The sequence below is a fragment of the Clarias gariepinus genome, chromosome 9 (assembly GCF_024256425.1).
Source record: "Clarias gariepinus isolate MV-2021 ecotype Netherlands chromosome 9, CGAR_prim_01v2, whole genome shotgun sequence".
Classification (NCBI taxonomy): domain Eukaryota; kingdom Metazoa; phylum Chordata; class Actinopteri; order Siluriformes; family Clariidae; genus Clarias; species Clarias gariepinus.
The window spans coordinates 24,284,536-24,300,440 of NC_071108.1; the positions used below are offsets into that span (position 1 = coordinate 24,284,536).

A 15,905-nucleotide genomic window follows, 5' to 3' on the forward strand; every position below is an offset into this window, starting at 1 on the left:
ACTCATCCGAGAGGCCACAAAAGACCCCAGGACAACATCTAAAGAACTGCAGGCCTCACTTGCCTCAATTAAGGTCAGTGTTCACGACTCCAACATAAGAAAGAGACTGGGCAAAAACGGCCTGCATGGCAGATTTCCAAGGCAAACCACTTTTAAGCAAAAAGAACATTAAGGCTCGTCTCAATTTTGCTAAAAAAAATCTCAATGATTGCCAAGACTTTTGGGAAAATACCTTGTGGACCGACGAGACAAAAGTTGAACTTTTTGGAAGGTGCGTGTCCCGTTACATCTGGCGTAAAAGTAACACAGCATTTCAGAAAAAGAACATCATACCAACAGTAAAATATGGTGGTGGTAGTGTGATGGTCTGGGGTTGTTTTGCTGCTTCAGGACCTGGAAGGCTTGCTGTGATAGATGGAACCATGAATTCTACTGTCTACCAAAAAATCCTGAAGGAGAATGTCCGGCCATCTGTTCGGCAACTCAAGCTGAAGCGATCTTGGGTGCTGCAGCAGGACAATGACCCAAAACACACCAGCAAATCCACCTCTGAATGGTTGAAGAAAAACAAAATGAAGACTTTGGAGTGGCCTAGTCAAAGTCCTGACCTGAATCCTATTAAGATGTTGTGGCATGACCTTAAAAAGGCGGTTCATGCAAGAAAACCCCCAAATAAAGCTGAATTACAACAATTCTGCAAAGATGAGTGGGCCAAAATTCCTCCAGAGTGCTGTAAAAGACTCGTTGCAAGTTATCGCAAACACTTGATTGCAGTTATTGCTGCTAAGGGTGGCCCAACCAGTTATTAGGTTCAGGGGGCAATTACTTTTTCACACAGGGCCATGTAAGTTTGGATTTTTTTTTCTCCCTAAATAATAAAAACCATCATTTAAAAACTGCATTTTGTGTTTACTTGTGTTATCTTTGACTAATAGTTAAATGTGTTTGATGATCAGAAACATTTAAGTGTGACAAACATGCAAAAGAATAAGAAATCAGGAAGGGGGCAAATAGTTTTTCACACCACTGTATAATAAAACATCACTGCCAATATAGACACAGATATACAGTAGCCTACACCTTTTTTGAACTACAGATTAAAAAATGTTGCTCCATATCTACAGCCCTACACAGTGAAAACAACAGCACAGTGTGCAATGTGCAGAAAAAAATATTTAGCTGCCACAAATTGTTCTTACTGTTATACACAATACTGTAAAAATATCTTGATACTTTTACAGTATATCATTTATATTTTGCTTCCAAAGAGCCAGACTTTATTTTGAAAACTTGAGGAATAGTCCTCCAGGCTGACCTTCTTGGCTCCCTAAAGCCCCCTGTCCCTCAGCCACACCAGCAGTGACCTATGAATCATTCACGCACAAAAACCATTTAATATAAGGCATGAAACAGTAAGAAACAGCAGCAGATGAGGACAGATGATCAAACTGGTTATTAGTGCACTGGTGATGCTGAGTGCTGAGTTGTTTGAACGGACAAAAGGGGAAATGAGGTTGCTGTTGAGGTTGTTATCTAAACAGACAATTTTTTAATTGTATCTTTAGGCGGTTGCAGTAGGTGCTTTCTGTTGCAGTAAAACATTTGTTCCCTTTTTTATTAAGTCTATATAATTTAATTGAATTTGATTAGAAGAGATGTGGCGTGGCTCAATGACTTTGATTGTTCAAGATTTTTGCACAGTACCGTACGCTACATTTACATTAATTATGTAGAAATTGTCAACAGACCAAATATAATATTATCACTCACACGTGCACACACACAATTACAAAATGCATTAAATGTAATGCATTTAAAACGAATAGGAATTTTCAAATATACACTTACACATACCCAAGGTCGATTTTCAGGACACAAAAAGCACCTAGTCTAAAAACTCATTGATAATTAATGTAACGTAAAATAGATGTTGAAAAAGCAGATATTTTAATATGTCCAAGTGTTTCAATAAATAATTTGTGTTTGAGTCAAGCTTTATAATTATATTTGTGTTTTATGAAAGTATGCTTGCTTACTCACCCTTCATGGAGGACAGAGCAGGGCTTGGTAGAAGAGGTACAGACAACAGAAACAGCAGATACACCACAGAAAGTCCATTGTATCGAAAAGCAATTGCTGTGTGAATATGCAATATAGATACAGAATACAGATTAAAAAATAAAATCCAGTACAATTAATGTGTACAGATGTTAAAAACAATTTGGTCTGAATTTGGTCCTTGATTTTAATATCATATTCATCTTTTCCTTAAACTCAACACCTGCCAAATGAAAAGGCTGAACATGCAGTTAATATGTTTAATACAAGCATGTACGTTTTTCCACACTTTTGACTAATTTAATACTAAATGGTGAGGTCTTGAGAGTGGATTTTTATGAATAGTTGTAAACTATCCAAAATATCTAAAAGGACATAAAATGTTTTTTTATGTATGTAAACAAACAAAGTAACAAACAAATAAATTACAGTAATACTTATCATAGATGTTTAAATAGTAAATATTTTCCAAAAATATTTATTTGGTGGCACAAATGTAAAATGGTTGGCTTTTAGAGCCTTTTTTTTTTTTTAATTTACATGGACATTAAAACAATTATATAACTGCATTTAAATGTAAAGAAAAAAATACTTTGTCTATATCACTGCAAACAAAGGTATTTAAGGTCTTTTTACATAAAAAGATGACATTTAAGTGCACATTGCTTAAATTTTTTCCATGGTGTAAATATTAATAAAAAGCACTTCAGAATACACATTACAAATAATTTTATTAATTAAATACATTTGTATTACTTAGGGACTATATATTAATTGTTGACCTAAATTTTTTCATTTTTTCATTTTTACAGTAAAAAAAATATATTAGGAGAGTACAAAGTTGAATTTCACTTACCTGTTAGTAAAACCAGTGGTAAGGCAACATTATAAAGCATTCCGATTACAATATCTCCTGCCATGTTTTTGCAGAAGAGTCCACATTCGCTGATTTCTAAAGTGGACAGTTGGAAGGAAACTCCAGCTGTTACAGTAAATCCCTACAAAAGCATTATCCCCTGTGGCACAGAATATGCACAACATGTATTTTTTTGCTAATATTGCTTGAGCCGATTGCTTGAGCAATTCAGAAACTATTTGTAAGATTTTCCATCATGCTATCAACTTTTATAGGAGGAAGCATATCTAATATTCATAGAGGCTTGACCATTATCTACTGACGTCTGCCGCTGTAATAGTGCAGCTGAGTGCTCGAGTGAAAATATAACACACTGAGGATAATAGAATGTGTCTCACCTCGGTAATCAATACATAGAGGTTGTGCATGTAGTCAAGCACTAAACAGATCAGCCTAACTAAAATTATTAAGACCCTATTTCTTCAGGGAATCTCTAATGCATTAAAAAAATAATATTACCTTCATCATGAAGTCAAATAATCTAAGTCTGCTGAGTGATCTGCACTGTACATTGTGCATGATTACATTCTCTTTAAATTTGTATGACAATAAATATAAAAGACAAGGTTACAGGGAAATTAATAACACTTATTTTTATTATCCAGGATAATCTCTCTGCTTTATACAAACAAAAAAAAAGAAAAATGAGATCAAAAGTGTTTATTCGATTATTTGTTTGTTTGAGAATATTAAAGAGTTGTCACTTGAAAGAGGTGGCCTGTACCAGACAGATGTTTCTGCAGCTCCCAAAACGTTGCTATTGTTCTCTTAACAGCCCGTCTGACAAGTTTCTCTCCTTTTGTCAATTTTGGAGGTTGATCCTGTACTTGTCCTCCTGTCATTGTGTTCTTTTTTTTTCAAACTGAGAGGTCAAACAAAGAGAATTTCTTATCTTATGGAATAAAAAGACTCCAAAGATTAAGGTTACTGGGACATACCCCTTGCAATAGATTGATTGTTGTCAGTTTATAGATGTAAATGGAGACTTTTCTGAGTATACTAAAGTAAAGTTTGGTATTCCACATTGTTCTGATTTAGACCCATTGCTGATTTCTTTATATATGCTTACTCTGGAAAATAACATTTATCAACAAGTATCCACCATAATAAATACTGTATAACACACATCTGTAAGTTTCAGCAAAGCCAGATGAGAAACACCAGCTCATTAAAATTGAGGAACATGTAAAGGACATTAGACACTGGATGTTTATTAAAGTCCTTCTACTTAATTCAGACAAGATAGAAGTATTGGTAATTGGACCTCATGTGGCTAGTAAGCTTTCTGATTAAAGGGTAACTCGGGATAGCCTTTGTGTTTCATTGTGTGCAGCAGATCTTGGTGTGATTATTGATGCCAGTGTTTCATTTAAAGATTACTATGACAACCTTATTCCTTTCAAAAATATAAATAAGAAATTAGGGCTCTCTGAAAAGTAAGGCAACCAGTCATTTCATTGCCAACAGACCAGTGAGTAGGGAAAGGCACCGTCCAAACATAAAGGTTTATGGTGAATTGGTATGTTTGGACAAAATATACATATACAGTCATGAGAAAAAGGGCATCCTACAAAAATCTGGGTATTTTATGACATTTTTTAATATATGGATATTTAATCCCAATTTGAGGAAAAAGTTAGGACACCCTACCCTTTAATAGCAAGTGTTACCCCCTTTGGCTGAAATAACTGCAGTGAGACGCTTTTTATCCATCTACCAGTCTCTGCCATCGGTCTGAGGAAAGTTTTTCCCACTCCTCAATGCAGAATTCTTTCAGCTGTGAGATGTTTGCTGGGTTTCTTGCATGTACAGCCCATTACAAGTCACCCTCAACTCAATAGGACTAAGATCTGGATTTTGACACTGCCATTCCAGGACTCTCCATTTTTTCATTTTTAGCCAGTCCTTGGTTGATTTACTGGTATGTTTTGTGTCATTGTCATGTTGCATTGTCCAGTTCTGCTTCAGCTTAAATTTTCTGACAGATGGTCTCACATCTTCCTTAAACACCCCTGATACACAATAGAATTCATGGTGGATTCTATGATGGTGAGCTGGCCAGGTCTTGCTGCAGCATAGCAGCCCCAAACCATCACACTTCCACCTCCATGCTTCACAAATGGTATGAGGTTCTTTCCTGGTTTACACCAAACATGTCCTCAGTTCTGGTGTCCAAATAATTTAATTTTGAACTCATCTGTCCAAAGAACATTATTCCAGAAGTCCTGGTCTTTAACATTCTCTTTGGCAAACTTCAGTCTGGCCTTGATGTTTCTCATAGAGAGCAAAGGTTTCCTCCTTGCATGCCTCCCATGGAAGTTAAACTTGTGCAGTCTTTTTCTAATTGTAGAGACATGCAATTTCACATCAACAGTAGCCAGAGCATGCTGTAGGTCCCGTGATGCATCTTGCTGTCTGCTCTTTGAGTAAACTTGCTAGGATGACCAGACCTGGCCATGTTGGCAGTTGTTTTAAAAGCTCTCCACTTGTAGACTATTGGACAGTGGAATGACTGATTTTAAAATCTTTTTAAATCCCTTACCAAAAACATAGGCTGCTATAATTTTTTGAGCAATGATCTACTTATCATGTGCACCTGGTGTGATCCACCTGTGTGTGATCTGAGCCATTTTAAGTTAGAAAAAATATGAGAGTGGCCTACATTTTTCCTCAGAATATGCATTTTGTAGAATTACATTTACAGAAGATATTAAAAAGACTTTTCTTCAGTTTTAATTGTTAAGTTAAATTACTTTAACCTCTCAGTACTGTTAACATAAATAATCATATATTAAGACATGTATGTATGTAAGACATCATATATAGTGTAAGTAATCATATATTAAGACATTTTTTTCATAGGGTGTCCTAATTTTTCACATGACTGAGACCATACCTAACAGGTCCTTCTAAAAAAATTAGCATATTGTGATAAAGTTCATTATTTTCTGTAATGTACTGATAATCATTAGAATTTCACACAACTGAAGTAGGTCAAGCCTTTTATTGTTTTAATATTGATGATTTTGGCATACAGCTCATGAAAACCCAAAATTCCTATTTTAAAAATTTAGCATATTTCATCCGACCAATAAAAGAAAATACAAAAAATTTGTTTTTAATACAAAAAAAAGTCAACCTTCAAATAATTATGTTCAGTTATGCACTCAAAACTTGGTTGGGAACCCTTTTGCAGAAATGACTGCTTCAATGCGGCGAGGCATGGAGGCAATTAGCCTGTGGCACTGCTGGGGTGTTATGGAGGCCCAGGATGCTTCGATAGCAGCCTTAAGCTCATCCAGAGTGTTGGGTCTTGTGTCTCTCAACTTTCTCTTGACAATATCTCACAAATTCTCTATGGGGTTCAGGTCAGGAGAGTTGTCAGGCCAATTGAGCACAGTAATACCATGGTCAGTAAACCATTTACCAGTGGTTTTGGCACTGTGAGCAGGTGCCAGGTCATGCTGAAAAATGAAATCTTCATCTCCATAAAGCTTTTCAGCAGATGGAAGCATCAAGTGCTCCAAAATCTCCTGATAGCTAGCTGCATTGACCCTGCCCTTGATAAAACACAGTGGACGAACACCAGCAGCTGACATGGCACCCCAGACCATCACTGACTGTGGGTACTTGATACTGGACTTCAAGCATTTTGGCATTTCCCTCTCCCCAGTCTTCCTCCAGACTCTGGCACCTTGATTTCCGAATGACATGCAAAATTTGCTTTCATTCGAAAAAAGTACTTTGGACCACTGAACAACAGTCCAGTGCTGCTTCTCTGTAGCTCAGGTCAGGTGCTTCTGCCGCTGTTTCTGGTAGTCCATTTCCTGCACACGCCTGTATTTCCGCAGGTCCCCCAAGGTCTGGAATCAGTCCTTCTCCCCAATCTTCCTCAGGGTTCGGTCACCTCTTCTCGATGTGCAGCGTTTTCTGCCACACTTTTTTCTTCCCACAGACTTCCCACTGAGGTGCCTTGATACAGCACTTTGGGAACAGCCTATTCGTTCAGAAATTTCTTTCTGTGTCTTACCCTCTTGCTCGAGGGTGTCAATGATGGCCCTGGACAGGTCAGCAGTCTTACCCATGATTGCGGTTTTGATTGTTAGGTTAATAGCTCGTTTAGAGAACCTTTTCATAATATGCTAATTTTTTGAGATAGGAATTTTGGGTTTTCTTGAGCTGTATGCCAAAATCATCAATATTAAAACAATAAAAGGCTTGACCTACTTCAGTTGTGTGTAATGAATCTAACATTTATGAAAGTCTAATGTTTATCAGTACATTACAGAAAATAATAAACTTTATCACAATATGCTATTTTTTTTAGAAGGAACTGTATATTGATGCCCTACTTCTATTTGGAGTTTTCTTTATATGCAGACGACTCACTTTTGCTGCGCATTGCCCCATGTGGTCTGCTTGAGGAAGTGACAACTGTGACCCATGTGACAACTCAGTTCAGTTCCACTTAATATTCATGAGGAGGGCTTGGACTGCATTGATACAAACAGAAGTCTTTATCAATGAGCAACTGGCAACATCAAAAAACTTCTTGTTAATTAAAATAGATTTCCTGTGGTTAAATTCGCAGGAATTAAAGTTCATACATGCAGTGAGTTTGGAGAGTACATGGAAAATAACTTTTGTATAAAATTTGTTCTGGCAAACTGTGTGGCATCTTACAAAGGAAAATGAGACTATGCAAAAGCTTTACTTAGCAACTGCAGGGTAATGTTTATGTCTTTTGGTGCTATTTTTGAAGGACCCCCTTAACCCAGTACATATGACTGCCTATAGGGGATTGTGCCAGAAATGTCTAGTGTTTTTGAGTCCCTCATTGTAACTGATGTTAATATGGTAGTTACAAATGTTCAGAGCGGCAGGGGCACAATGCTGGCTTTTTAGACAGAGATGTTGAAATACCAGACAACGTTGGGTTTGTGTGGTTAACATGTCTTTTCAATGGTGCAGAGATATGGGCCATGTGAAATCTAAGATTGTGGATTTTTAAAGGCAACAACAGAGGATGTGTTCCCATTTTAGGGGAATCACACTCCACATCCTCCCAGGAAAGGTTTATACTTGGCTTCTGTAAAGAAGACTGTCTAAAGTGTGCAGGTTCCACCTGGGCATAACGGGAGTATATTAACCAAGTCTACATAAATTGTGTGGATTTGGAGAAGGCCTATGATTGTGTGTCTCAACATTTGGGAGGTAATTCATGCATTCTATACAAGTCTATAAATTTGAGAGTTGAGTCTGCATATTAACATTAAATGAAAACTATTAATGGTGGGTGCCTCAGTTTATCAAGAGTGTTCCCTTTTGAAAATGTGTTTAGTACAGGGGAGGTCTCTGTTCTTTGCAGATGATGATGTCACCACTGTCACTTTTTGGTCACTCTGGACCTCTGGACATGTACTCACTATGTGTGTTGCTGTATCTCAGTTCTGTGTAATTTATGAGCCCATAACAAGCACAACAGAAAAGATAACTAATAGAAAAAAAGAAAGAAAGAAAGAAAGAAAGAAAGAAAAATTTAAAGGCAAAATCCATAATACCAAACAGAATGTCAAATCGGTCAGGACAAACACAGTAATCCACAAGATTTACGAGATCAAAAGGGCAAACACTTTCAAAAGTAAAGTAGTCAAAAACAGAGAAAGGGTCAAACACACAAATAGGGACAACACAAAAGGCTTAGAACTTGCACAAGAGATAGCAGTTGGCAATGTTTTACATTGACCATAAAAACACATCCTGATGGACAGAAAATAGTTTTTTTAAATATAGCTGGTGAAAAGGGAATGTGTGACAACCAAGCAAAAGAAATTCAATAGACTGTGCTCTCTGGATATAATGGATTATTTAAAACATTAGCTGGCTAACATGCACTTGTTTCCATACTGGTCACTGAGAAAGCTACTCTCTTCATCACTTTGTTTAAGAATAATAATACCAAAAAAACACAGTAATTGATACTGTGTCACATCATAGTTCAACAAATATTGCAACAAAAGTATTGCTTTTAAATTCATGGCAGCACAATTATTACTGTCATGGTCTACCTCCAGTCATGGGTTTTGGAATCTTAATTTCAGGCCTAAGCATGTCTGTTTGCCCCATTCTTGGTCTGTTTACTCCGGGTACTGTTCAATATCATCTAGGATGATTTTTTAAAAATTGCCTATATTTTTGTAACAGGGTTAACCCAGGGATTGGCTCCAGCCCTTAAGGCCAACCAAACACACAGAAAGAATAGGCTATATAAATAATGGATTAATTTTACATTAGTTTAGACTCTTTTTATACCATCAAGAATTATTTAACAGTCCGATCTAAATGTGCATCAGTAATTTAATTCATGCTTTAATTAACTTTTTAAAAATTCTATACCCTTCCAAGATAGATAGATGCTTATCCTAAAGGAAATTCCAAACATCGTCCTTCTGTCCAGTACTTCCTCAAGAGAGTCCAGCTCCAAACCAACCAGCTTTCCTGACCACTTTGTCCAATCGGGTGACATCCCTGTTTTTAACGCTATCTCCCCAACACACTACTGCATAGAAAAGTACAGTGGCTCCTCAATATTTCAGATCTCGCTTCCTTAAACTCAGGATTTCACTTGCTTTCACATAACCCACAGCAATCATATAAGGTTTTAACGATGTAAAAGGCTATTAATTAAATACATTTTATTTATTTTTTTATATTTAAGATTAACTTACTTAATTTTGCTGGGCTCAAAAGGAAATTTCAACAAGTAGCACTAAGGGTTCTTTTTCTGAAATCTAAGAACAGAAAGAAAAACAAAAACATTCAGAACCCACCACCAAAGTGTTTGGGGCACCAATGAGGCATAGAAATTAACATCATACATGCCTTCTTCATGGGTTAATTCCAACATTTTAGTAGGATTAGTTTGCTGTTCACACTGAGAGAGCTTACAGTACCTAGGTTTGCTGTTTTAAAGAATTGTCGTGCATAATGCAACTTAAAATAGAAGAAGATGTACTGATTATGTGAATCAGTACTTTACAGATGTGGTCTATGGCTAGAGTGCCTATTTGGAAAACTTGGACCCCAAGTATGTTTAAAAACTGAAATGTCGGGCTGGTTCGAAGACTCGACTAAATCACCATCTACTGGACAAAGCGCATCACTGCACTACAATATTAGCAATAAACATGACTTCTGGAAGTATCTTAGGCAACCAACAATAGTCCCAAATTATGCTAATATTAATTAAATCTTATATGCTGATCTTGATTTTTCCTGATCTTTGCATTTCTTCCTTAAGATTAGGAATAAATGATATAGGAAGAATATGGCACAGTGACATGCATGTTTATGCAGGAATATACCAGTGTGGATGTTATGCTTTTATTTACATTAATAAAAAAAAATGAACCAATGAAACATAATTAGTTCTTGGGTTTGTCATGTTGATTCTTTTCTGTTAAGCAACTCTGCATACTATAGCATATATTTTCTTTCAAGAAACAGCTTAATTATATAATAATAACAAGACATTTTAAAAAAAAATTCTGCATAATAATATTACCACACAGTGTTTATATGCTGGGGAAATACTGGAGGGGTAAGATAATCCATATTAAGTTGCTAGTGTTTACCAAATCCACTCTGTATATGGTTACCCTCCTAATGAAGTGTTTCAGTTATTATTAGCTCAATAACCCAAGAATGATAATGTGAAGCCAGGAAGATGAAGGAGACCTAGAGTTGGCGGTTATGTGACCAACCTGCTGGACTCCAACCAGCAATGTTCTACTGAATATACACAGACAGCCATAATATTAAAACATTAAAACATTAAGCTTAATGTTAAATGGGACTGCTCTGACCCCTCAAAACATGATTCTACAAGACCCCTGTAAGTGTGCTATGTTTAGGGTTAGGCACCAGGACATTAGTAGCAGATCCTTTAAGTGCTCTAAGTTGAAAGGGTAGGGCCTCCATGGATCAGACTCGGTTATCCAGCACATCCCCTGGATGCTCAGTTAGAATTAGAATCAAAAAGAGTTTTATTGCCAAGTACACTTGCACGTACAAGCCATTTGTTTTTAGTGACAGAGCTTCCAGAACAAAAAATAAACCGAGATCTGGAGAACCACCTTAACTTTTCTGTCGGATTAGGTGAGTCTTTGGTCCCTACTGACCTACAGTCATAAATGAGCCTTGGATGTCCATGACCCTTTCCCTAGTTTACTGTTATATAATTTATAATTTCATGGCTCATCAGTATCGCAACACCCTTACAGGGTTTACAAATAAAAACAAATAACTCTGAGGCCCCCTAGTGGCAGCCTTTTGTACATTTCGACCCCAGCCATTCCCATACTACTCACTCATACTGCATGTGTTTGGACAGTGGAAAGAAACTGAAGTACCAGCAGGCAACTCCACAGTCCCACCGATGTGAGAAGCAAACCCTCGACCAAGGAGGTGCGAGGCCACATGGTAACCACTATGTCACTGTGACATATTAGTTAATGGAAAAGTTACTTTACAATATAGAGTATAGTCTTTCAGTTCTCAAAAACAAACAAACAAACAAACAAACAAACAAAAACAGAACCTAAAAAATGGTTATTAATGCATTGGCAGCTTACTTGAACCTTTTTTTCCCCCAACGGGTCAAAAACTGACAGCAAATAATGTAGTCTTGGATGGTAATTGCTCAATGTTCTTTTTCCTTTGCTTGCATTACACAGCTGTGCCAAGAAAAATGTTAGAAAAGTAAAAGTTAAAAAACTATTTAAGGAGAAAGTTTGTATAAAACCTCACCTACAGTATGTCCAAATTTTAAACAATTTGACTCTACTAAATGCTGAGAAAATGAGGCAGTCATTACTTATGATATTGACATTACAATAGGATACATAAAACTGTCATATTAATATAACAATATTTAAAATAGTAGTAAGAATAATAAGCAGAAGAGAATTCCAAATGTCACAATTATTCCTCACAAATGACCCATCCAAAGGAAGAAAGGAAAGGAAAAGATCCATACGGGACATTTACCACAAGAGATTAAAAAAAAATTTCAACAAGTATATTTACCACATTTAATCTATTTAAAACCCTGGTGTGTTAAGTTGGCAAAATAATTGATTGTTAAAAGTCCCTCCTGGTGTAGCTTCCCCTGGTGTCCTTAAATATGAGCTCTGGGCTGGGACATAAGTCCCTGATGTCTTCAGATCTTAGCAACACCCCCCTGTGTAATATATTCATTTGTGACTTAATTAAAGGAAAGCAAAAGAGCATGGTGGCAATATGAATGGATCTAAGCTCATAAAACGTAATATATATATATATATATATATATATATATATATATATATATATATATATATATATAATAAAAAAAATTAACCAAAAGTATGCACTCAGTTTCTGGTTGACAATTACACGAATTATAGTAAATATTCTCTTAGTAATAATAATAATAATAATAATAATAATAATAATAATAATAATAATCTTACTAGCGGTCCCACCACTTTCGAGAAATGGGAATAAATGTAATGGTAATCTCCATTGGCCTCCACGGTCCCTGGACTACTGAGGTTTCTAGATGGATGGGTAAAATATTATCCTTGTATTGTTTCTTAAATTATCTCTTTTTTTCCCTCATTTCAGTTCAGGGGATAAAATGGTGCACTCTTATTAGCTAATGTAACAGGCATACCCCAGGGATATGTTTACATGTTGGGCTACTGGGCTACTTTACCATTTAAGCAAAGGTTTCTATTATAGGTGCTCAGTGATGAGCACACATTCCTACCAATGGTAAGGTCAATACTTAGCTTTATTAATCTTTAATCTAGAGAGTTTATATTATATTATATTATATTATATTATATTATATTAGATTATATTATATTATATTATATTATATTAGATTAGATTAGAAGTGGTAGCACCAACATTGCCTGATGTTTAAAGCCACCAAATAATACAAAAAGTATGATCGCATAGTCCAAACGTTAAAACTTTGAATTAGAATTCCTGACTTTGGGAAACAAAGTATAGACTTATGTAAAGGTTCTGCAGGGCTGATTAGCACACATCCATTAAGGTAAATTGCATCCATTATAGCTAACATCCAATATAGAGCAATGTTGGACTGAATATACAGTACATCAATCCGCCATAACATTAAAACCTTAAAACAGTATAGTCACCGAAAGTGCTACGACCCACAAGACCCCGAAATGTTTACTGTGTTGTCTGGCAGCTGGATATTAGTAGAAGATCTGTTAAGTCCTGTAAGATGCAAGGTGGGGCCTCCTTGGATCAGAACTGTTTGTCCAGCATATCCCATGGATCCTCAGTAAGATTGAGATCTGGGACATTTGGTGGTCGGATCAACATCCTTGACCTCTTTGCCTACTAAACCCCATACACAGAAGATTGTGATGTACTGGGTGTGTCTGATGCCTTTTTGTTGTGCTCAGCATCAATGTTTTCAGCAATTTGTGCTACATTTGCTTTTGCGTAGGGTCGCACCACACGGATTAACCTTTGGTCCCCACAGGCATAAATGACCCCTTGGTGCCCATGATCCTGTCACCAGTTTACTGGTATACAATAAATAATCAATAAAAATGTTATGGCTGTATAAGTGAAAAACTTAACAAGGGTTTAAAAGTGAAGCCAAATTTCTTTGAGGGCCTCTAGTGGCTGCCTTCCGTATATACAGTACCAGGATTTAATTTATTTTCTGTTTAAAGTAATCCAGCACATGACAGTTCATAACATCTTTTTTACACAACATTTTGATTTGAGTGCATACTGTTACATTGTTGGTTTGGGTATTTAACATGCCCTCGCCTCAGACTGCTGCGGATATGTGTGCTTTAACAACCTGCTTTTTATCTCATAGTGGCGCTTAAATTAGCACAGCAGAATATATGAGACAAAGTGGTTTTAAGCTTCCCCCAGGAAAAATAAACGTACAATGATCTGTCCATTCTCACTCACTCACCTATCGTCATTACCGCGTAATCCTGTATTCAGGATTGCGGGGGGCCTGGAGCCTATTCAAGGAGACTTAGGGCATGGGAGAGGTACTCTTTGAACAGGGTGCCAATCCATCGCAAGATCTGCCCATTCAACTTTCAGGAGTTACTTACCTGGTTTTAAAGTAAACCATGCTGCAACACAAATTTGTTTTCAACTCGTAGATCGAAGAATTTCATGTGATGTTTTTACATTTTAACATTGTGTGATTTTAAAATGGTATAACTTTACATCTCTGCTTAATTCTACATTAAAAATATTGCTATAAGAGTACTGTGGGTCCAAAGTGCTCAGAACCAGGAACAATGATGGGAGGAGGAGAAGAAAAAGAGACATATCCATTTGGAAGTGAACAGAAGAGTGCACTTCAATCTAACTTTAGTGATTACATACATGTATTATAGAAATGTAAAACATTGTGTTTACTCACCTTCGATATCGCTTTATCCTGTATTCAGGGTCATAAAGCCTATAGGAGCAAGAGAAAAAAAAGAGACATATCCATTTGGAAGTGAACAGAAGAGTGCACTACAATCTAACTTCAGTGATTATATACATGTATTATAAAAATGTAAAACATTGTGTTCACTCACCTTCTATATCGCTTATCCTGTATTCAGTGTCATGGGGGGGTCTGAAGCCTATCCCAGGAGGCATAGCGCATGTGGCGGGGTACACTCTAGATAGAGTGCCAATCCATCGCAGGGCACACATACATAGATACACACTCCCACACTATAGGGAATTTGGGAACACTAATTAGCCTAATCTACATGTCTTTGGGCTGTGGGAGGAAACCCACCAAGCACAATGAGAACATACAAACTCCATGCACACAGAGATGGTAATCGAACCTGGCTGGGAATCAAACCTGGACCCTGGAGGTGCCAATGCTAACCACTAGACGACCGTGCCGCCAACCACCATGCAGTCTATGTTGTTCACATAACATCCCATACCACAGATGTTAAAACAACCTACGCTAGCACTCCGTTAATGCTGTGGTAACTCCAATGGCAGGAAAAGACTGCAAATGTCCCTTTTCTTGTCTTTAACCCTCTCCAAAAGAGGGCTTTTATTAAATTTTTCTGTCAAATCATTGAAATTATCAGGTCGGATGTCCTTAAAAGTTATAATTAAAAACTCATAATAAATTGCTCTCTTACATTTGGTCTTTGGTTCTTTATCTAACAAAACAGTTTCAATAACCCCTGTACTCAAGAAACATGGCCCACACTATAATAACTTATAGTAATAATAATATACTAATTAATATACTAAAACGTAATAATAATTATACTAATATTTTTTTCGCAATTTCAAAATTGACCTTTTTTCTCTAAAATATTTGAGAGAGGAGTTGTAGTTCAGGTGCATGCTCATTTGTCTCTTAACTTTTATGAACAATTTCAGTCTAGTTTTCACTCCTGTCACAGTACCAACACAGACATAGTGAAGATCACTAATAATCTCTTGATGGCAGCTGACTCTGGGCTATTGACTATACTCATTCTTTTGGATTTAAAAGCAGCATTAGATACGACCTCACCTCATATGACATCCTTTAAGGTAAATGAGTTTCTGTTGGAATTTCTGTCCCTGTTCTTGCCTGGTTTTAAGCATATCTCTCTGGCTGCACTGGTTAACTCTGTTAAAGAAGTCTGTTCAACTTAAAATTTTAGTACCCAGGCTTTCCCAGTCGCTAGTGCACCCTTTGGTCTCCTTCTATGGTTCGTTTGCCTTTATTTTTTGGTAAATAAATAACAGTGAAAAGTTATACGTTGTTCATCTGAGGTTGGATTTGCCTAATTCTGAAATCCACTTTAATCAGATGCTATTTATTATGTTTTTACACACACACACACACACACACACATCATAA

At 36.6% G+C, this 15,905-nt stretch overlaps 1 protein-coding gene across 1 annotated transcript in view; it reads right to left on the reverse strand.

Annotated features, from left to right (window-relative positions):
• Positions 1-2,978, reverse strand: part of si:dkey-11f4.7 (piezo-type mechanosensitive ion channel component 2) — a 65,824-nt gene extending 62,846 nt beyond the window's left edge. The window contains 2 exon segments of the mRNA XM_053503838.1: positions 2,041-2,136; positions 2,915-2,978. Of these exon segments, the coding sequence (XP_053359813.1) occupies positions 2,041-2,136; positions 2,915-2,978 (160 nt within the window).
• Between the last annotated feature and the right edge of the window lie 12,927 nt (positions 2,979-15,905).